General features: G+C 41.1%; 2 protein-coding genes across 3 annotated transcripts in view; both read right to left on the minus strand.

Moving 5' to 3' along the window:
* Nucleotides 1-350: 350 nt before the first annotated feature.
* TTC30B (tetratricopeptide repeat domain 30B) lies at nt 351-2,860 on the minus strand. Its single transcript, XM_048953131.1, has one exon. The coding sequence runs from the start codon at nt 2,821-2,823 to the stop codon at nt 829-831; it is 1,995 nt and encodes a 664-aa protein (XP_048809088.1). The 5' UTR covers nt 2,824-2,860; the 3' UTR covers nt 351-828.
* A 133-nt stretch (nt 2,861-2,993) lies between these two features.
* PDE11A (phosphodiesterase 11A) overlaps nt 2,994-23,783 on the minus strand; it is a 128,775-nt gene continuing 107,985 nt past the window's right edge. The window contains exons 18-21 of one of the 2 annotated variants that reach the window (XM_048953130.1): nt 22,872-22,946; nt 20,907-20,990; nt 9,788-9,848; nt 2,994-8,867 (exon numbers count right to left, since the gene is read on the minus strand). In XM_048953130.1, the coding sequence (XP_048809087.1) occupies nt 8,833-8,867; nt 9,788-9,848; nt 20,907-20,990; nt 22,872-22,946 (255 nt within the window). In that variant the 3' untranslated portion in view covers nt 2,994-8,832. Of the gene's footprint in view, nt 9,849-20,906; nt 20,991-22,871; nt 22,947-23,783 lie in introns of both variants that reach the window. The other variant, XM_048953129.1, reaches the window with a different exon arrangement.

Raw genomic sequence — 23,783 nt, forward strand, 5'->3', positions numbered from 1 at the left:
GAGGCTTTGCAGTAGAGGAGGGGGAGACAAGGGTGCCTGTCTTAAGGCTTGGTACTTACCCTCTAGTTTACTTTCGGAGGTGTAGGAATGTAGTTATCCTGCTAACATAGCATGCAATTAAAATGCTCTCCAGCAGCAGTCTCTTGTAGCTTTTGTGGGAGAAAGAAAGGGCTATGTTTTCTGTAAAACTCAGCTCCATCTTCCTAATCCTACCATATCCTCCTCCAAATATATTCTTAGTCCTTGTATTACATCTTCAACTTGCATGAATACTCACATACGATTACTGAGTTAGGAAAAGATATTTCTTGCAGCATTTTTTTTTTTTTTTTTTTTATTACAAAGCCATTTTTTAATGTTTGAGTATACAATCAACATAATGTGCAACATATTAAGAATACCTCAGAAAAAGCAGAAGAGAAACTTTTCACACACTGGCACAAACTAGAGAACTTTGTTTCTTCAGTATCTGTGCTAGAAGAGATGGTTTGCAAATTATTTTAAACTGCCAATTAACATAAAGAAACTTGGTCAAACTGTCACGGGGATAGAGTTTTCACCTATAAAATGTTCTATGATATTTCTGTAGTGAAATTCTTGATCAGCACATCTTAAGGCGTATTTGACATAACTGAGAATGCCTCCAATTACTTCGTACATGTTCAATTTGAGCATATATTTAATGTTACACTGAATATTGTTGAAATACAGGATACAAATCTTTAAATATAAGCAATCAAGAAAACTATACCAGGGTGAACATCATCTCACAAGCTTAAGGAAAAAACAGACACAAGGTTCTTTTTTTGTACTGTGCAGGAACATTGTTCATGCAGTCCATCCCACAATTTTATACATCAGTGCCCTCAAATGCCTGGCTTCGTATGTAACGGTATTTTTCCCACTGTGCATCCTGTTCTCCTCGAGGGGCTGCTCAATGACAACTGGGATGTTTCTTCCATACAGTTCACATTGCTTCAGAAATTGGACACACTCTTGAATGACACTGTCACGTAACATGATCATGTGCTTGGACATGTTCTCTAGCAAGGACAGAAAACATCTTTTGGCATAATACCATGTATCAGTGCTTAGTTTCTTGTTATATGGCTCCAGGCTTTTAATGACCCTCGAAATACCAAAGTCGTAGTTTCCTTTCACACAATAAAGAGTACCAATGACTAGATTGACAATACAAAGATGGTAGATATTTTTATCAGGATCATCATAGGACAGTTGCTCTTCCCCCTTCTCAATCTTCCTCATCAGCTCCTCTGCGTCTTCGTTCTGGCTTGTCAGGATGTAGGAAACACAGAGATTAGCTAACACGATGGCACTAACATTAAGAATGTTATCATAGTGCTTTTTAACTATTGGCTCATAGAAGCTAATAGCCTCTTTGTACTTGTTTTCTTGCATGAAAAGTACGTGAGCCACGTTGAGCTTCCATACCTTGTGTTCATTACAGAACTCCACTGATTTGCGGAAAATCTTTTCTACCATTGTGTAGTTCTTCATGTCCCAATAAATTTTAGCCTGGACCATCAACACGGGTATATATTTATCCAAAGTCTCATCATACTCATTAACAGCCTTTTTTACAGCTTCATCATCCCAGTTTTGCCTAGCTTCCTGTATTTGCTTTGTGAGTTTCCTCAGCTGCTCGGTCAGCATCCCTGCTGCGTCATCCAGCTTGTGGAAAGCCTCCTCAGGGGCAGTCTGACAAGTAATAACAGCATCCAAGAAATTGTACAAGTAAGGTGTGAGTAGTTTGTAGGTTAGATGGGCGTTCTCTGCCAGCACGTCAGCTGCCAAGTCGTAGTACTGATGCTTGCAGTAGAGGAGCAGCAAGTTTCCGAAGGTTTCTGGTGGGCAGGGGTTCTGCAGCAAAAGAAACTGCAGTTTCTCAAAGCCCTCTGTGGGCTGGGTGTCCATGTTTATTAGCGCTTGGTTGTGGAGCGTGACCGGGTCCAGCTCCTCCTCGGCTCTCGGCGGCATATCGGTGAGCGCCTCCTGGGCCGCCTTCAGGTTGTGCAGCTGGTACTCGATGGCAGCCTTCAGGTTGAAGGCCTCCACCAGGGCCGTGCGGTGCAGGAGCAGGGTGTTGCCCACGCTGCGCACGTCGATGCCCTCGGTGGTCATGCCCACGCTGAGCTCGGGGTGCTGGTGGATGCCACGCTCGATTATATCGGAGATGTGCTTGAGGGCAGGGGCGTACTGCTTGGTGGCATAGCAGCAGAGCGCCATGTTGTAGGACAGCTCCGGGCAGTAGCCCAGCACCTGCATGGCACCTGCAAACTTCCCGCCGGCCTCTTCGTGCCGCCCCTGCCGGTACAGCAGACAGCCCAGGTTGATCTCGGCGTCTGCCCGCTCCGAGGGGTCCTCGGCCGTCCCGAGGCCGCTGTCTGCGGCCAGCGCCTCTTCCACCAGGCTCTTGGCCGCCGCCAGGTCGCCCTGCGCGTAGTGGACGGCGGCCTGGAGGCGCAGGGCCCGGCCCTGGTAGGCGGGCCGGTCCAGCAGCGGGCTGGCGGCCCGCAGCGCTTCGGCGTACAGCCCGGCCTTGTAGAGGGCCTGCGCCAGGTACAGGCGGTACGCGTCGAGCTCGGGGTGCAGGGCCACCAGCTGCTCGTAGCACTCGGCCGCCGCGGCGAAGTCCTGCAGCTGGTAGTAGCAGTAGCCCATCAGCGAGAGGCCGCCCCGCGAGCGGCTGCTCCTCTGCAGCTCGCGGCTCAGCAGCGCCGTCGCCTCCCCGAAGCGTCCGGCACGGATCAGCCCGTACACCGCGGCCGTGTACTGCCCGTCGGGCACCGGCGCAGCCCCCATAGCTGCCGCGCCGGAAGCAGGCGATGGGCGAAGCCGTGCGGCGCCCCTCGCTGCCGTGGCAACGGCCTCCGCGCCGGAAGTACTCCCGCGCCGGAAGCGGGCTATAGGCTCGGCGCGGGGCGCGCTGGGAGTTGTAGTGCGGCGCGCCGAGGCAGGAGTCGGCCCGGGCCGTTTCGCGTGGGCTGTGGGGCTCCACGCTGCGCCGGTACCTCCTGCGGGGACGGCCCGTAGGCTGGGCCACCCTTCCGCCCAGCGCCCGCAGGCCGTGAATTGCCACACAATTCTAATCAAGACAGACCTAAGCCACTAAAAGGCTTTCTGTACCCCCAAGCGCAGCTCGTGCTTCCGTGCAAACCGCTGCAGGGGCTGAATTCAGCTGCTAAACAAACGTACGCCATCTCTGGCCTCTGTACTTAGCGGCACGGATCTGATCACCGACTTGGAGCAGCTGCCTCCAGTCACCGAGAATCGCCATCATCTGTCACTCTGGGGAAAACGGCTTCCTCTGCTCACCCTGCTCAGCTCTCTGGAAAGGCCGAAGCACCAGGGCAGCGGTGTGCTACCCTCACTGGCCTCGTCTGCGCTCTAGCAGCAGGGAACGGAAGAGATGTGTAGCTAGGGTTAGGACAGGGCTGCACCAAGGTGGAGGCACTGGAAAATGCAGCTGTGTCCGCCCCTCAGGCACACCGGGCAGCATGGGATGGGGAGAAGTGGATCTGAGTGAATCAGGACTTGCTGCTGTGGGAGTGCTGAGCCTGGATGCTGCTGTTTGACTGTGCTGGTGAGGGGGCTGTGGGCTGCAGCTGTGCTCTGTGCAGCACCAGATGCATACGAGTGCCGGATGCCCGTGACTGCATGCTTTTATGTCCCCTCTGCCTTCCCAGCATTTCTTCTTCTCCTCCTCATTGTTTATTACAGTGCTTTCAAGCCTCTGCTGTGTGCTAATTACTGGTAGCAGTGCTAAGTAGGTTCTCAGTGCCAGAACGAGATGGGTTTGCCATGGCTGCATCCTTGTTTTTCTAGCAGCTGTGACGCAAATGAGACCTTACGCCAGATAAAGAAATTGTATTATCTATATTTGCCTGCGTTCTGTTTTCCCCCTTGTGCTTTATCTTTTAAGCAGTAAACTGAAATGTTTAATAATAATATCCACATCAGCTAGAATAGATCTCTTGTCCTTAAAATACTACCTAGAGCTGAATGTTTTCCTCAGTTCATTATTTCCTGAAGCTGAGAAGAACAAAAAGTAAAATTAAATAAATTTACTGATATACATTTTTTCCAAATCTTTTTTTTTTTTTTTTTTAATAAATCTTCAGTAATAGCCTTAAGTATTTCTGAGCAGTTACACTGTAAGAGAAAGCCTTAAGTTAAACATGTAACCTTGGGACACAAGATGGGAAGTACTTTATTGATGCACTGTACTCTGTGAATATGAAATTTCCCTTTTACAATACATTAAGAGCTTAAATTTGTGAAAGCTGATGGAAGGATGTTTGTATCTTAATAGAATATGACAGCTCTCCTACTTCAAAGGAGTAGATCAAATATTTTCTTACTTTTCTGAAATTGCTTATTTCAGCAGTAATTTTTCATTGGAGGGAAGTAGATATGGTGTTTCTATTGAGTAGTGCTACATCTGGTGTCACTGACTTGTACTAATGTATGTGATTTCTATACAAGTAAATAGTTCTGTTGAGGTCTTTGGCCTGATCTGGTTTCTGGTCGTTCCCTAATAGTGCCAAGCACAGCGGGTGAAGTTAGGTTTCTTCCCAGGAATGACTGCTGCAAGGTCATGTTTCAAAAGTTATATTTGAGCTGTTTGGTTCCATGTGTTTTCATTGTTCTTCTATTTGTGTGATTCACAAATCAATATATACAGCTCTGATTCATCCTGACGAGTCACTTTCAATGAAACAAACAAAAGTCAAAATCACAGGAAAAATTAAGTGATTTATTTATTTATTTTTTAGAGAGAGCAATAAAACCAAATTGTTAATTTCAAAAACATGCTTTAAAAAGCTCAATCAGCGTTGTTTGATCTACTAAAGCAAAACAATGAGGGAAATGATCTTAAAATGCAGAAGGGAAAAAGGGGGCAAGGATATTTATTGTGCATTTTCAAAAGTAAGTAGGATCCACTTTCATTAGAAAGTGCACACACTGCTTGTGTGCATGTGTCTGTTGTTGCCCATACATGAAGGTTCAAAGCTCACAGTGGTACTCTCCACTCTACTGTAAGATGCAGTTTCCAACACGCTTATAAATTGGTAATTAAATATGAGATATTCTAAGAAAGAAAAGATATAGATCAATACACAGTACAGATTTCAATACTGTCACATTCAGATAATGAAAATCTCTCATTTCACCTGCTATTTACCTCAAATTCTGTTTTCTTAGAAACCATTCACACCATTTTACTATTGAAATAATCAGTTTCTTTGACAAAGCCAATGAAAAAAAAGAAGTCTTACTCTTACATTTTCTTTCCCAGATCTTTCTAAGCATTGTGTCTATTAATATTTTACATGGCCTTAAAATAAACCTGTCTTAAAATTGCACTCAATGCGTAAACTGTCTGTAACTCCGATTGCTTAACTGTACGAAGGGAAAAATAAATATTTGGCCTGTAGACTGAAACACTCCCATTTTTCTATTAGGATCAATTAGTCTAAATATTACAAATTATCTTAGGCACTGCTGGTTGCAGTTTTCAAAAGCAGTTTGTGAATACTAGTATTGGCTTTTGCTGATAACTACAGGCACATTATGAAATAGCAGTGCACTATAAGGAGGATATAGAGCAATTAGCAAGGACACCAGTCCCAAGAATGCAGCTGCTATACCAAGGACACCATCTGAATGAATACCTGAGCTAAAAAGAAACACACTCATCTACGCTCTAGTTATTTTCAGCAGGGTACTAAACATACTAATGACCTTCTCAGCAAGATCCCTGGTCTGGCAAAGGAGAGCAAGCTGGCTAAGACAGAGCTGCATGGGGAGTTACGTGTCTGATTGCCACATTAGGCATCCAGATTAAACTTTCATGAGGTACTGTTGCCTAACCTTGTATGTGACACCAAACTGTCCTGCCAGAAGCAGCTGTCTAGGTCTTGATCGAGTTAGGAAGTTTTATTTTGCTTGTGGGTCCTAGGCTGGAAGAAAGGCCTGATCAGAGTTTTGGGGCAAACTGTCTTTTATGGCTAGTACCTCTTGGTTGTCTCATTCTCAGGAGGTGGGAAATCCTTCTTCTGTCTGCTCCATAGGAGAGTCTCCAGTTCAAGTTCTCTGAGCCTTGGGCAGTACTTGGTTTCCTGGTGGGGTCGCAGAGTTGTACTGCTGGGCTCTTCTTTAACCTAGGAGGATGCACACTGGAGCCCCTCCTGAGCTCTTCTACCAATGCTTTTTTGCCTTGTGCAGCTCCCCAGGCATGAAGCAGGAACCTATACAGCTGACTGTCCCATCTCCTCGATAAGCATGAGTAAAGGGCTTCAGCAGGAGGGCAGAAACAGGCTGCCCTTGTGCCTCCTCCTGGGGAGCAAGGTGCACCTGTAGTTTGAAGCTCGCTCTGAATCAAACAGGATCTGAATGCCAGTTATCTTCCTGATTGTCCTAGGTGATGCTATAGCGTTTAGATCTTTTCTTCCTTCTTGAGGAAGGGTTCATTTTGGTAAGCAGTCTCACAAGTGGGAATCCTGAGTGGAAATGCTGCCTGGCCTGAACTATTTTTGAAGACTGCATTAGAACTAAACTGAATCAGAGCACCTTTGAGGAGAATGCAGCTCCTATGGATGCACCTTGTGCTAACTCCATTTTAGCACTGTAGTTGCAAATTCTTGAGTCCCTGTTGCAGGCAAAATTTCCACTGACAGCAGGGGCAGAGAAGTTGAGGACTCCTCTGTCACTGAGCCACTGCATGTGGTGGGTATCTGCAGGGGGAGGCCAAGCAGCAATCTCCCAGCACTGGCCTAGGTAACAGTGGGATCTCGGTCCTGCTTGCCTTTGTCCTCACCCTGCTGGCCCTGTGCTTTATATGCAACCATGGAGCCTATCTCATGCGTTGTGATCTTGTGCATTGGGCAGGGAAAGGAGGGGGAAAAAAAAAAAAAAAAAAAAGGAATTCAGACTTCATAATCCCCAGTCATCTCATCTGTGCTGTGTGTGTCTCAGGACAGTGTCAAAACTGACCAAATTGCTGGAAGAATGTTTTGGAGTCAGAATGAAAAGCACATACAGTGTCTGCCTATAAAGCTTGTAAGCACTCATTAATAACTGTTTTCTATCCTTTTCAATATGAGAAACTTGAAATATGGTTCTTTTTTGCTTCCATGAAGAGTTTTCCTTCTCTCTCCAAAATGTGGATCTTTTGCTGATTCCTAAGCTGTATATATATTAAAAAAAAGCTTTTATAAAATAATAGTATTGAACTGTGTAACTTTCAGACACCAAATTCTGCTCTGTGATATGCTGCTGTGACCCCCCTGATTTCAGCAGGGCTGCCTCATTTTGCCTGAGAACAATTTGATAAAGATCTAACTGTGCTCTCTCATTTTCTTCCTTGTGATGGAGGAACAGAACCATAACATTAGTCAGCACTTTCTGGATTTTGACCCACAATAGCCAAGCTACCCAAAGACAGGAGAAATAGATGGAGGCAATTACAAACAGTCACTTGATTGATGGTTGACATTGTTAGAGCTTCAGCTGGATGTCAGGTGGTGCAGTGCTGAATTCCCATCACTGCCGTGGGAGTTGCCATGGGCAACAGCGCACTGAAGCCAATAAAAAGGAGAGGAAACGAGGGGAAACTCAACCTTGGGGGAAGCTTCAGGATATGTGCTGTAAATTATGTTACACGTAGCAATATGCGATATCAAAATTCAGGAAAGCTCTGTGTACCAGCCAGCAGTACTGTGTCAGTTCCTGGTGTCTGCTTCCCCCATAAAGTATGCATTACAAGTTACACATGTCTTGCTGTTTACTATCCTGCATCTATCTTTATTCAGGAAAGAAAAAAACCTGGTAAAATAATAGCAGAAGCATTTCCATTTGATGTGTACGTTCATTGCTGTGCATTCTGTATTTCTGCTCCTATGCAGCTTCATTGGATAGAGAAGGTGATGTGGTTCAGTTGCATGGTAACAGGTTGGTTTGTAAGGCTACTGAAACTTCCACCTATTCTCCTGTACACGTGATTGGTAGCACAGAGGACTTTGGTTTTGTTTTGAGCTGTGTTTTTACTTAAGGGAGCGCTCAGCAGATTTGTTGTTTCTGTTTGACTGTCAGACAGATGTCAGCTTTTCAAAGGTGCTAAGGACTCCTTTTCCCAGGGAAGCAGGGAGGCTCTTTCTGGCATTCACTTGGTTGAGCCAGGTTCTGGTTTCTGTGAAGCTGGTGCCAGTTCAAGGTTATTCAATGAAGCAAAGGAACATCATCGCAGGTGTAAAATGTAGCCAAATTCAGCTTTAATTTTGGTTGCCAGACAAGCATATATTCACTATGGCATTTTCAATGAGTACAAAGGCTTTTCTTCTCCCATGAATGGGAACTCTTAAGAGCTGCAACATGACTCCTCTTGGGTCCCATCACACAGCAGAGAAGGCGTCCTCAGTTCAGATGCCATAGCTTTGCTGCACTAGTGATCTGTGCACTAATGGAAGGAGACCAACTTTCACATAGTATCAGTGTCATCACACAGAGCTGAACGCATTTGGTTTTGTGACCTATTGGTTTTCATTGAACTTTAAAGAACCCCTCTACCACAGATGTTTATGTGTGAGCCTAGCGCTGTGCTAGCTGTAATAACATCATCTTAAAGTGTACTGAGAGTACTGCAAGAAAAGTAAGAGGTAGTCAGTTCAGTATGATAATATTCTTTGACTTTACCATTTTAAAATATTCATTTCCACTGCAAATTATACTGGAGAGGTTCATCCATGGTCCAGTTTTCAATTTAATATAAACCTGAAGCATAAGGCAGCAGATTTCCTTTTTATTCTATATTCATTGAAGCCCATTACTTTTTCCCTTAGGGTACACTGTAAATTTAAAAAAAAAAAAAAAAAAAAAAAGTGCTAAAGGTGTATTTAAAAAAAAAAAAACAAAACCAACCTCTAAAATTAGCATGCAGTATTTTGTTTTAATGCAAGCTTCCCCTTGCTGAGAAATTTACTGCATTGTTAATATGAATTTCTCAGGGAAGCAGGGACAGATTGGTATTTTTAAAGATAATAAAGTTTGTTTTTAAATGTAGCAAAGGTAGGCAATTCTAAAGGCCCTGATCAATCACTAAGAAGCGTTGTTGTAAAAAAATACTTCTTTAGAATACAAAGCAGGCTTCTCAGAACATCTAGGCATAAAAGAGGAAGGAAGAGAGGAACATCACAAAAGCAGGCATAATGGATTCATAACTGTACTGAAGAGATGCAAAACAACAATGCAATTACATACTATTGTGTTTTCCTGCAGCTCCTTGCATATGAATTGACCACCTCATATTGCAGTTCTGCTCTGTATTATTAATTTTATTAAGTTGTGAGTTCTTATATTTCAGTCTGTTGTCAGTTTTACAGATTTTTATGGTAGCAGCTGAAATGTAGCAGAGCTGAATGAATGTTTCTTGTGCTAAGTCGTTCTTGTCGCTTTGGAAACCAGTGTAATCTTGCTGCAGGCCTTCCCTTCAGAAGGCAAGTAATAGCAAACCAGGCTGCCATCAAGATACCATCCGATCAATTAAGCATATCTGTGAAAATGTTTCTTTAAAAAAAATAAATAAATAAATAAAAAAATGGTGTGCCAAAGCTTTTGAAATCCTTTCAGACGGCTTTTATCATAAATAGACACTGACATTTGCAGGCTTAATTTATGTCTTTGAGAGACATGGTAAAGGTAGAGGAAAAGGAGGATGAGGATGCTGCCTGAGAAGGAAGTCTTTGTTGGTGCAACTCCTCCCATTTACCTCTATTTACTGCCACAGAGTCCAGCATAGGCTTCAGTTTCACATTCAGCTTCACAAGACACTGGATAAAAATAGAGAGGAAAAAAAGTTAGTATTTCCAGTCTGCTGATGGATGGTCCAGGGAGTTACATGATAAAAGGAACCTGATCTGCACTGTGCCCTCACCCTTCTCACCTCCAGTTGTAAATTCTTTGTAGGTAAAGCTTTTCATTTCATTTGGGATTTCTTTATCTTATACTCATTTGACCTGAGGCTTTAAGTAATCCACCAAAAATGTCAAAAAAACAAACAAACAAAAAAACACATAAAGTGGCAAAACTGCTGTTCAACTACTTTGGCTTTCTTGTAGGCCTTGAAGATGGTCCTTCTGAAGCATCCCCAGTGTCTGGGGCTTCCTGCTTGCTGCCTATGAACTAGTGAGAAGGCAAGGAGTTTTGTTGTTGGTTTTTTTTTTTTTCTCTGCTTTAAATAGCAGGTTTAACAACAGCTAGTTTAAATGGCCCCCAGAGCCCACACACCACTAAGAACTGAATGTTTTATTGCTAGCTTGCAAACCATGTAGTTTGGCTAGCTATTGAAGTAAGTCTTGGTAAATTTTTAATTGAGCTATTATATGATAATTAAGGGTTAATGGTCTGATCTTAAGATGTGCTGAAAAAGTGCAATTTCAGTTGACTTCAGTAGGAAATATGAATGCTCAGCACTTCTGTAAAATCATGCCGTGAGTAAGTAGCTGATTTGTGTGGAAGTTAAAGCAAATTTAATTAAAATTATTTGCTGAGAGTGTGGTGAGGACCTACGCAACCTTGGGCCTGGAGTAAGAGGCAAAGCTGACAGTGGTCTCTGCCATGGACAGTACTGCTCTCTGGTGGCATTCATGCTATTTTTGGGATGGCTGTGTGTGAGTAACACTCCTATCACCAGACCTCACGGTTCCCTCTTTTGAGCACCATATTCCAGACTGTTACGTATTCCCCAAACCTGGTTTAATTGAATCAAAAATGGAGGGGAGTAATGCATGCTAGACCTCTCTAAGGATCTCACTGCTGTTGTCCTTGATGCCTGTACTGCCTCTGCCAACACTGCAGGCATTCTCATTTTGATGGCAACTTAGCAGATCCTTTCCGTGTGTGTGCAAAGCTAGCATCCATCTCCTAAGCTTGCTGGTAGGAGACGACAAGCCTTCGATGTGCATGTCTGCATCTCACCCCACAACCAAGGGTGCCAGGAGGACTGTGGGTGCCTGAGATGCTGAAGCCAACTGGCTATGCACTGCCTGCAGCCATAGACACCCAAAGCCCTAGGAGACCAGAAGCAGTATATCTCTTTACAGCTACCTGAAAGAAGATTGTGGAGAGCTGTGAGTTGTTCTCTCCTCCAGCATAACTAGTGATAAGATGAAAGGGAATAGCCTCAAGTTGTGCCACAGGAGGTTCAGGCTGGATATTAGGAAAAATGTCTTCTCTGAAAGAGTGGTGAGGTATTGGAACAGGCTGCCCTGGCAGGTGATTGAGTCGCCTTCCCTGGAGGTGCTCAGGAAATGTTTAGATGTTGTACTAAAGGACATGGTTTAGTGGTGGAAATACTGCTGATTGGTGGATGGATGGACTAGATGATCTTGGAGGTGTTTTCCAACCTTGATGATTCTATGATTCTAAGCAGCTGCACCCCATAATCACTGAATCTTATGAGCTGTAAAGTCCGAAAATAAATTGTTTGTTAGAAATGTATGCATAACCAGATAAATAACCAGAATGGTTAACTAATAACATTAACTGTGATGAAAATAAGTCAAGAGGAATATTTTAGAAGGAATAAACCATGTCTTTGATATTCAGTTTTACCACAGTACAAGCAATTAATTCTATGGAATGCTGACAAAATATATAGTGTAATTTTAAAAAACTTTATTTTGTTCTACACTAATTTAGATTAGGGCTACTCAAAAGTGCAGATTTTGCACTTACTCCATGAAATATCTTTATTCAGACATTGATTTGATGTTCAAACCGCTGCTTCTGGATTTAGTATCCTTTCACTTCAAGACTCTTTCATTCTGATCTAGTCTTTTAATTAAACCAACTACTATAATTCCTATGGAAATTAGCTTTTATTTTTCTTCCAGTTACCAAAGCATTTCAGTAGGACTTTTCTGGTACAAAGTACACAAATTGGATTTTACTTCTGCTTGAGATGTAATTAAAAACTCATTTGATTGCTATATTTCTGGCTCTGTTTTAATTATTAAACACCAGTAATCAATTTTCTTTTATGAAGCTTTTGGGAAATTATCTCAAAAGCAACACATTTCTCTCCCTTCTGGCAGGTTCTTGACCATTTACTGAATTACATTCAGAGCACCTGCTCCTGATCTGGATTAAATCACCAATTTATTCCTAAAGCTATTTAGGTTTATTTGGCTGTAACCTAGTCAGGGTTTTCTGCCTCCTGGCTGCACTTTTTACTTTCGATTTTATTGCACAAAAGCCTCTTGATGTACTGCTCTTCCATGCCTCTATTTTTGATGCATGCCTTGTACAAACTGCTTTGCTAGTGATCTGTCTAATTTGCTACTCAGCTTCTTAGGCCCAATTTATTCTTCACTTCAATATGAAGAGGTTTGGTCTTCAACAGCTGTCTGACATAGGATACTTCCAAATAATGCTGAAGCTTTGGAAATGGCCCTTTTCCTCAATTCTCTGTGGTGCAGCAGGTGGGCTGTGGGACAAATCCAGAGTCCCTGTCCCCTGCCTGCAGGCATTCCTTCCTGTGCAGTGCAGCTGCCTTGCTACACAGAGATCGGTGTGGGATTGGAAACCTTCCCATTTCACCCCCTTTCCTGTAATAGCTGCTCATTATCACAGGTTGATAAAGCATGCTGGGAGAGCAGTCCCACCAGTGGCTCCCATTCCAGCACTAGGAAAGGCTAAATAGATTTGCAGTCCTCTTCTGTAGGCATGCATTACCTCAGGTATGTAACTAAGCTGTTTCTCAGAAAGTTATTGTATAGCACTGACTTTTTCTACCACCTTCAGTGATATAGGCAACTTTTGTGACTATGTACTGCTTGTAGATCATCTGGCTCCAGGGTGGTGGGGACAGAGGACTGCATCAGCATCTGCTTCATCTCTGGAAAACACATTGTTTGAACTAGCCAGGATGCAGCATAGATGTGGCTGAAAGCTAACTATTGCTTACACAAATACAACACTGTTGTGCTCTTTGAGTCATATGGCATCATTTTAAGGGGGAACATAGCATGCCCCAGCTTACAAACACTGCAGTACCTCCGGAGTATTGTTTTATTTATTTATTTAGGTTCTCACCCAAATATTGACCAGTTGTTTAACTTGCGCGCTTTGACAAGATTATGACTCGTGGAAGTATGGCTGTGGGTCTAATATTTGTAAAGTGAGTTTATGGAATAAGACCATATAAATTCAGTTTTATGACTGAGCACATATCAAAAAGTTATAGGTCGCAGCGTTCACTCTGCTTTGGAACCCAGTGGTTTCTAATGAATCACTTTTATTATGTAGGCAGTTTCTGAGTTGGAAGGGAGGACTAGTGACCGAGGAGCCACAGGGATAAATTCAGACCTTGTGTATAAGCACATGAAGCATTGCTGAAGTCAAGAGAGTAGTGACCAGTTACAGCAAAGCTGAATTGGACTCCTGAGTTTTGCTGAAGTGGCTTTCATGTAAGAATATGTAGGCCAAAGGTGAGCCATCTATCTGAAAATCCTTGAACTTCAGAATAGTTCAGATAAAAGGGAACCTGCACTGCAGTCATCCAAAGATTTGATCCTTATGATATACTTGATGGAAGATGTTTTGAAAAACCAAAAGCATTTCTGCACACAAGCCTGTGTACTGAAACCAAAGAAGACAGATAAAATTCTACCTTCTGTAGGCAGCACGTAGAAGATACAATATAAAGAAGCATCAGGGATTAAGTTCTGTGAACCTTTTGATGTTGTGTGTGTGACTTAATTATTTGCCCCACTGATTCAGAGTCATACGTTTTCATTGGGTTCCAGATGAAATAGATGACAGTACTGTATTTGAGAGGAGGTTTAATTGATTGTCCAGTGGTGTGATGTGCAGCGTACTTCAGGGAGGGAAATAGATACAGAGTTCTTCAGGTAGCAAAATGTACTCTGACTACTATCAATACTTTGCTGTCAAAGGGGAGAGTAATATTGAGGGACTGGGTAACTACTGAAGTAGCTTGACAGATGTGTTGCTATAGTTGCAAATGATTCACATGTTCATAATAATTTGAGGTTTTACTCAGAAGAGTTACAGTTCCATAAATAACTTGTTTGGCTCTGCTCTTTATGGTTTTGGTTCTGCATCTGAAGCATGCAAAATACAAAATGTTTCTACCCCTTCTCCTTTCAACATTTTAACCAAGCAGCCAATCAGTGCCTTCTGTCCTACTATCAAATGGATTTTGAAAAACTTTTCAAACCGTATCAATCTCATATCCTCATTTAGTTCTTTGAATTTGCCCTCAGCTGGGAATTCTGCAGGCAACTGTGATTCTGTTGTGTTAAACACTTACTTGAAGTGTCTCATCCATCATCATTTCTAGTCCTTTTCTGATGCAATGTAGTTTGTGCTTCATCTTTCTTGAAAACTGAATGGCTGTTAAATTATCCATTTATCTTCTTTCAGATTTGCTGTACAATTTGAGTTCCCTCTATCTGCTGTCTCTTCTACCTTATCTGCCAACATTTTGGTTTACTTCCTCAAATCTGTATGTGCATTTCCATACGTGACTGCCTGTCCTTCGCAAAACATTGGGCAGATAATCCTAAGTAAAACAGCAACACAAACTGCAGTGTTATGAATTACTCAATTTTCTCAGAGATCGTGGTGAAAGCCTTTCATGAAGCCTAGTTTCACTGAAGCCGGTGGCAAATAGTCATTCTTCTGTATCTCTCAAATGCTCAGTTGATGATTTGCTCTTTCAGTTGAGGTATTTTGGTATCAGATGACTTAGAAGTAATTTGAGGGGCTCTTTTCTGAAGAGAAACATGTTTCCTCTCTTTCTTCTTCCAAGCAATTCGGGAAAAATTGTAAATTCCTGAAGTTGCCAACAGCAATTCATTACTGGAAGTTGTTATATAGTCAGAGTACCTGAGTTTTCTGAAAAGTCCAAGTGCCTTCATTTCAGGTGGCCTCACTTAGGTTCATTATTAGCAAACAAGCAGTAGGGCAACAAATGTGCTGAACCCAGCCAAGCTGCTATTTCCGGACTACAGAGAGTAAGAAAGTCTCCTTTCCCTGGGACAAACCCTTATCCCTGAAACAATCCTTAGCTACCAGCTCCTGCCAGCACTGGCGTTTGGCACAATTTGCCTGATTAAATTTCCTCTGAAGCAGATTTCTCACAAACACAGCAGAATATGCTGCACCTGCTCTGTCTTGGATAATCTTACCCCCTGGATTGCAACAGAGAGAGGCTAATTTAATCTGCCAATGTCTGTGCAGCCTCAGTCCATAGCGTATCACAGTCTGCATCCTAAGCCTACCTACTTTACAAATTCTTGTCAGCCAGGGAGTCCCAGGAAGCAAAGATGCATTATTCTCGCTCTGTGTCCAAGTCAAGCATCAGATGTTAGCCTGGCTGGAAGTGTGCATTTTCATGCACAAATTCATCAAATTTCGTTCTGTTAACACGCTTTTCTCAGCAGCTTAGACCTAACTTCCTAAACCCACTCTTTCTGTTGTTGTTGTTACAATAGTTCTCAGTAACTAGGGTACACGTTTTGGTGAATGCCTGTCTATTGCTCCTAGTGAACAGCTTCCTACCAGGGCTACCCTTTCCTCACGACTAAATGCAAACAAATAGAACAATGGCACTCTGAATTCTGTGCCAACAACTTCAGTTTGAGGTGAGTGCCAGGTACAGCAAGCCATTACCAAAATGTTCCTACAGATAAGATCTTCCCTGTTTTATATTTATATATATATATTATATATATTATATATATATATATTATATATATATATAATATACAATATATTATATATATATTATTTATATATATATATAAAATTATATATCTGTGTTTGTGTATATATATTTTTATATAAATATATATACACACAGATACATAATTTTTGTTTAAAATGTCTTAGTTGTGACTATGCAGAGAGGACACTGGAACTGAAACAGCTTTGGCTACATCCAGAGACTCTTGCCTGAGTAAGGTCTAAGTCATACCATACAACCCATCCTGGACTTCTAGAGGAATGGTCCAAACCTTGAATTTCTTATGATATTTCCTTATGTAAAATTTTCATTGAGAGACTGAGGGAAAAATACAGTCTTAGTAAATGAGGAAGGGCTGTATCAGGACATGGCAGTATATGAGTGATTCCTAAAGCATATCTTTCCTTTTCTTCTGCAAAGGAATATTGAAATATTAATCTCTTGCCTGCTAGTTGTAAGTAGAGTATAAACTTTTGGGAAAAAAAAAAAATCAATGTATGCACATGCAGTCCTAATTCAGGTGTCAAAGTCAATTTTTTGAACTGGAGAAATTAAAGCATGGACATTGGAGACTTCTGTACTTTTTTTTTTTTTTTTTTTTTTTTTTGCAGAAGCTCTACTGATACTACCCTGTGCCTTTAATGTCTGCTAATGAGTAGAATAAATGTTTCTTGCAGTTACATCACCATTGGGGAATTACCCAAAAGATGGATTTAATTACAAGGCCAGACTGTAGGAAGATAGGCATATCCACTGTGTGTGCAGTTGTAAAGTTGTAGACAAAGCAATTAGACTTCTTGCCGAGTGCATCAGTGTGATAAGGGTAGGCTTTGTCCTTCCACATAAAGTCTAGTACATTTAAAGTACTTGCTAAAATAAATAAACATTTCTGCTCTTTCCTGATTTTTCCCCAGAATCTAGAATGAAGTAACGCAAATTCAATTTTACATATACTATTATGTGTTAAAAGCTCTCCTTACCCAAGAAAATCTTGAATAGCACTAAAAATAGCACTGAAATGGAGCAGCTCAACTAAGCAGGGAGGTAGAGGTGAGCAGGGCAACCTCAGGCACGCATAAGTTGTATAAGCCATGAGCTTCTTTATCTTCCACAAAGACATCTCCCTTAAATTTAAATAGCTGCTGTCATCGTCACTGACTACCTGACTATGTATTTATCTGCCTAGAAGCAGAGTGCATGGCCTTTGGCCCTGCTATTCATAGCATTACTGTCTCTGCCTAACAATGCTGTGAACAGAGCCGGGCTGCTCTTAGTTTCTTTTCTTTGAAGCGAATCACTAATGCTTTGATGTTGTTTGTGAGGAAAAATAATGAATAAAAAGAGTAAGATCTTCACTATCCTGCTCCATCTGTTCCCCACAGAGAAATCTAATCTGAGTCAGAAAAAATCTGCAACTGGTCCTGCATTAGGTGTGTGCAAGCCATAGAGTTGAGGGCAGGAATCTGTTGGTGTTGAAACTCTTAGTATCTTTACAGGAGGTTCAGAGAAGTAATTTGTCTTAATGATTGAAATGCTGTACATGTTACAAGAACATTTATGTCCAAATAGGTACAGAGTGCTTTCTCAGTACAGTGAATGCAGCTGTCAGTGTAGCCAGTGTTTTATTTTCAGTGGGATATCTTAGATTTTCCGCTTGAGTTGCATGTGATTCCCCTTTATACCGTGTTCTGTGAAAAAAGGGGATGATTACTTCATATTGAAGCTACATTACTGTATTTGAAATGCTCTACAGATCATAGAAATGTATTGTTCCTTACAAATGATTATTCTAATATGCTTGTTTCTCATCTGTCTACTGACAATGCTTTCTTTGCTAACATTTTTGAATGAAGAGCAAATGTGATGCAGTAAAGCATAACTAAAGCCCCTAAAATCAGAACTTCAGAGTAACTGTGTGGCAGTTCTGCTACTCAAGGCAAAAACTTTACTGTCATATAAAAATACTCTGATCACTGCAGTAGCAAAAAAAGTAAATTCAATAAAATTATAATGTCCCAAGTGTAATAAAAAGCAATGAACAAAAAATTGGGAAGCTTTTATCTTCACAGTCCTTTGATACACAGTATGGAGGAAACAGATTTTATTACTGTGGCACTTTGATACTGGAGGTGGCCTAATTCCCAAGTCAAGCAGCATTTGTGGGGCAGTGAGGGAGCAGAGCCACAGCTTACCTTGTGCCAAGAGCAGAGTCATGCTTACAGAGCAAACACAAGGAGGTTTTGATTTAGACGTTCCGATATAGGAAATCTGTATATAGTTTTTTTTTTATATATCCCAGTTATTATGCATCTACATATATTCAGCTTCAAGCTCCACATTAACTTATAAAGCACATTTTGTAGACCTTTTCATGATGGCTAGCAGAAGGTTCACAGATCTTGAGGAATTGCTAGTTGCTTTTAAAACTTCTTACAAAAAAAATACCCCAAAAATCAGAATAGTTCCAGCCAGGTGAGCAAAGGTATAAATCTCCTTATGTGTGTATGCACTGCTGTGACACCCATCTCCCTGCTGAAGGAGGCTTAATCATCCTTCTCCTGGGAGAAAAACTGCACCTCAAAGTTGAGAGCTGTTCTGAGGAAAGGCAGAAAAGCGAGTAGATGCATACAGAGGAGGCTGGTAGTGCCAAATCTCCCCAGAAGACTGATAAAGTCCCAAAGAATCTTTCAAGAAAGGAGGAGAAAAGCGTAAGGCGGGGGGAGGCCACAACTCTCTATAAAGCTCTGTAAAATATACTAAAGGTTGTAATTATCAAATGTTCTCTGTGGGCACTCTGGTATATGACTAAACTCATAAGCCTGGACTGTGGACAAGGTGCAGTTTGTTGCAGCACAGCCAATGCCACCAGAGTGCTCATTTAAGTCTGGGTAATGAAGTTCCTTCTATATTGCACGCTTCAAAAATCCAGAGCTGCCAAGAATAGTTTACTCTTAGGACTACTTCAGGGGCCTCCACTGATCTTGTCAAAGCAAAACTCCAATCTGACTTCAGTGGGAGTTCAGCATTTGCAGATGGTTGAGACCACTTTTGCTGTCTGAGTGTCAAGTAAAATGGAGCACAGCATTAGTCCTGCCTCAGCAGCTGTGTCGGTATGGATGCATGCGTTTCCCTGCAGAACTCTCTTTAGGCCTCTGGACACCAGGATGTGTCCAGGTAGATCCAGGACTTCATCACTTGCATGAAGTAATTATATGCAAAAGCCTTGAGTTTGTTCTTTATGGCTTAATGTTGTAATTTTGGTATCAAAACAAGTGTCAAATGTTTTGCTTATAAAAGCTTTGTGCTAGTGAGCTATATAAGTACTGCTAAGATTTTACTAATTTGTCAGCTGCCACTCTGCCTCTTTATGTTGCACTTGTAATGATGTAACCCATTCTGTCCCCACATGCAGTCCCAACTACAGATTATAGAGGCTAGGATTTTAAAGAACATATTTAGAAAGGAAAAAATAAATTAGAATCTAGGACTTTGTCATAGTTAGAGTGTGCTCATGCAGCCCTAACCAGAAGATTTAGAATGCTTGACTACGCTGCTGATGTGATGTGTATTGAGGTTTGATTAAGCTGGCTATGAAAATTAAAATTTGACTACACGTTCAAGAGAGAATCTCCTGCAGTGTGATACTGTGACATCAAGTTTTCTGTTTACCCCTAAGGCTGGTGCTGCAATGACTTCCAGGTTTGATGGTGTCTCCTTTTTAAGTTGTTGAGCAGCAGGCTAATAGCTGCACAGCATGATACAAAGACAGCAGAAAACAGGGAAATCAGTTGTGAATATATTCTCCAGAGATCTCCTGCTAAGATGGAGCTAACTAACCAGAGCATTAGCGCTCAGATCTAGTCTTCTCATGCAGAGGATGGTCTGATGATCAGTTTTTCCTCCTTTATTGTACTTTTTCAGATCATGAATTATGAATTCTGATATAATATGCATTCTAGTGTAATATGAACTATTATATTGAAGGGAACATTGTTTTTAAAGAGTTTTTCTCCAGTGTCAGTTCTCCCTACCCGTTGGTGTCAAAGACAAGGTTAGTTTTTAAAAATTGTAACTTTCTATGGGTCTCCTGTGCTTGCCTTCTCTTAATTGGTTGAAACCTATGGATTTACAGTTTATTTTATACTGATAAAGACTGACATGAGAAAGAAACAGGATTTCCTGTCAAAGCATTAGCCCACCTCACATTCTTGCTGTCACACAACTGGGGTTGCCTTTGCTACTGGCCAGCCCCTTCTTTAGTGGCAATCTCAAATGCCATGAGGTAGAGCGGGTAGGAAGCGCATCATCTTTCTTAATAAAATGGAAGGTGGTCTCTGTGGTTTCAGCATGTAGGAAAATTCTGGCTGACACAGTTATTGATGGTTAAGTTTCTATAGTGTCATTTTCCATTTATCATTCTGCCTATGTAGCTCTGCTTTCTGTGCAGATAAGAGAGAATAAGTTGAAATGGTGAAGTTCATGTTACACACAAGTTAAATTCCAAAGCTAGTTTAATTCGATGAGAGAAACATTATTCAGAGCCCAACCAAGTAGTACTTGAGCATTTATATCATATACCAAACATCCAAGCAACCTGTATAGAAACATTTAAAAGATTAAGCTCCCAGTTAAACAGCACATAGGTTAAACTACAAATCACTTGTCATTGACCTTAAAGGCTTGGCCTAGGGAGTCCTTCAACAATTTGAAAAGGAACCAGAAGGGAGTGCAAAGGCTCAGCCCTGAGTATCACCTGGATCACCTGTATTTGGATGTGTTCCCAGGCACAGGGCTGACAGCAGCACATGGCGAGTCCATCCCATCAGCACCACCCTGCTGAGCACTACACACCTTGCCACGACAAGAATCAGTTTGTCTCAAACAAAATGAACAGTTACCTTAACAGCTTTCATAACTCAGAGAGAAATTATATTTACAGATAAAACTGTCTTCAGGGAAACTGAAGATTTCTGCATAGAGTTCAGTCTCTTGTTAAATGCAAAGAGAGATAAAGCATTCCTGGGGCCTTCAAGGCTGCACAGTAAGCAAACTCTTTTCCTTAGAGAGGCAAGAACAATCTTCTCTGGGCTCTACAGGAGCAGTAAGTAAAAATTACCTCATACAATGGCATGCAGATGCTATCAATCCACTCGAGCTGCAACCTGGGTAGTTCATCTTTCCTGTTGCGATCAAAAATGGCCTGAATCGAGAAGGGAACAAAACTGTCATGGTTTATTACACCAGAGTATTTTACAGGCATATCATCCAGTGCTTCAGAGCCATGATCAAATTGTTACAACCAGAACATTTTGTAAACCATAGTCAGTCTTTGCAATCTTTCTTATTGCTTTGTCTGGCATGAAAAACAAACTGTTTATTTTGATTTCTGTTTCTAAATTTCTAGGGTGACTGTATTTGACTTTTGTAAGTCTATAATGTAAAATAAATGTTCTGCGGTTGGGGTTGAGATGGAAAGAAACCTCCTGTAGAGATGTAAAGTAGATACCTTTGAGCAGATTTTTTTTCTTTTCTCACATGAGGTCTGGGCTGGCTCCCTCCCTCCCAACTACAGACTCTTTTTGGAAAACCAGCCATGGTCATGAAGCCAAAGCACGGGGAGTCAACAGACCAGTCTGGGGAATAGTTATTAATTTATTCTTCTGGAAACATCCTAATTCAGTGACCTTCTACACTCCATAGAGAGTAAGTTAGAGAGACCTAAGCTGATGTTTAAGAGGCACAATTATTGGTTGTACTGCTCTATGAAAGGAGATGGAAGAAAATGAATTCTCAAGGGCTTGAATGTGAGTTTCCTCTGTACCCTGTTGGAGATCACTTAGTCCAGCAGATTTTCCTTCTACAGAATCTTAATCCTCCTTCTAGTGGCTCATCCATACCATTCATTGAATTTCTTCTTTTATTCTCTGAAAATCCCAAATTTTAAATCTTTCTGGTGTTTCATTAGAAAGTCTGTTCTTATTCTAGGCTCATCTGCCCCCAGCTTGATGTCTCCTCAGAAAACTTAGTTTCCTTCTTTCCCTTCACACCATCTCTAGGCTATACATATGAAGTACTTGGCTGACTTCTTCTAGTTGTGTCCTGCTCTTTCTGACGTACAGTTATCACACAGAATATCTAAATAAGACATGGAGCTAAGATTTGAGGATTTAGTCTTAATTGAGAATCTTGTGTGTGATCTTTGAAAACTCTATTTCCTGTTAAAATCATTTGGAATAATACTGCCCTTTTCAGATCTTTCCAAGGGTAATGCAATAAGAAGACCCTTGAGATACAAGAGAAGATAAGATCACATTATCTTGCTGACTAACACTTCTCCATCTGAACATTTTCGGCAAGCTTTTTAACCTTTATTTCATTACATCACCACAGGTAGTATGCTCATATGCCAGTTATCAAACAGAGAACAAATCTGAGCCACCAGAATGAATATTTTTAGAAGCAACAGCACCTGGCTTGTAAGTTAGATTCTTTTCAAGACTTCCTTGTTTCCTTCAGTTTTCATTTCCTTCAGATAATGGCTTGTAAATGGTTTGAAGTATTTAACCTGAATAATGCTCTCTCTTCACTCACTGAACATTTCAACGATCTTTTTTTCTTCTTCATTCTTGTTTGACATTTATACCCATCTGCCTATATTCTAGTTAATGTAACCTTTCAATCCGTGTTGTATTTGGTTACATAGCTACAGAAATGCTTTTCCGTATTTGATATATCAAATAACACATAGCAGACAGCAGCAGCTTAATTTCCATAAGCATATCGTCGTTGTATTTGAATTCATCTATTAAAAATAATACCTGTTGCCTAAAAAATTGAATGACAGAATAAACCTGCGAGAAGGTAAAGAAAATGGAGGTGGGTTCAAAGGAAAAGTGACTCTGTTGCCTATACTGCTTTTTATGTGTGGCTATCAGTGCACCTCCTTATTGGAGAGAGCTTTTGTTTTATTCAAAGATATTTATTTCCATACCAAAATGCAGTCGTTGTTGTTTTTTCCAAGAATCCAATTCTATTTTCTTATCCTATTTAAATAAATATTTCAGAAGTGATAAATACTTACTGAAGGAATGAGTTTCAGTTCAGATCTTTCTCTATCTCCTTGTTCAAAAAACTCACTGGTTACCAGCTCAGCTGCCTAAAATACAAATCACAATAAACTTTAGAGGACTCGTAACATAACTTTTAGGGTACTAAGTTTCTGCTTAGACCATGACTTCAGCCTGTGCTTTGCTGTAAAGAAGTTAATAGACCTAGTTGCATGACTGATGTCAGGCACATGTTTGTATACTTTTCGGAGTGGGGCACAGAAGTGGATATAAATAGCCAAAACCAGAAAGAGTCATGTTTATCACTTTTGAAAAGGGAATCAACTGGGGAAAGACATTGCAGTGTGGAGGCAGCACTCTGTAGTTGTGTGCAACTTAGTCAAGTATTGAGAATAGAATAGGAAATGATAGGTTCTTGTTGGCACACGTAATTATGTCTGTAAAAGTGCTTTGTAAAATGTGTAAGAGCTCTTGGGGTATTTACAGGCTGTTGCCCTGTATAAAGAATTTCACTTGTCAAACAAACCTAATTAACCAGTAACCTCTGTTGTCGTAATTTAATATAAAATCATTAAGTTTTTTTCCCCACCAGCCTTATTCTTTTTTTTTTTTCCCCCCACAACTGTCATCACTACAGTACATATGAGCTCAGACTACGATTATCATATTGAATCCAAAGCAACACATGGCAGGTTGAAGTTGGAATGTGCCTTTCTGATTTTTGTGAACGAAGACTGTTATTCTACTCAGCATAGAATAGAATATTCAGCATAGAATCTCAGAAGTACATGAAATTTAATAACAAAATTAATAGGAATTTTAAGAAACCAAACACTGAACAATTTTGATATAACAGCCCTTTCTGAACGCAAGGCTTAGAAAGTCAGCACAGGTGACACATGAGATACTGAAGAAAAAAAAGGAAA

The sequence above is a fragment of the Lagopus muta genome, chromosome 8 (assembly GCF_023343835.1).
Source record: "Lagopus muta isolate bLagMut1 chromosome 8, bLagMut1 primary, whole genome shotgun sequence".
In the NCBI taxonomy this organism is placed as follows: Eukaryota; Metazoa; Chordata; class Aves; order Galliformes; family Phasianidae; genus Lagopus; species Lagopus muta.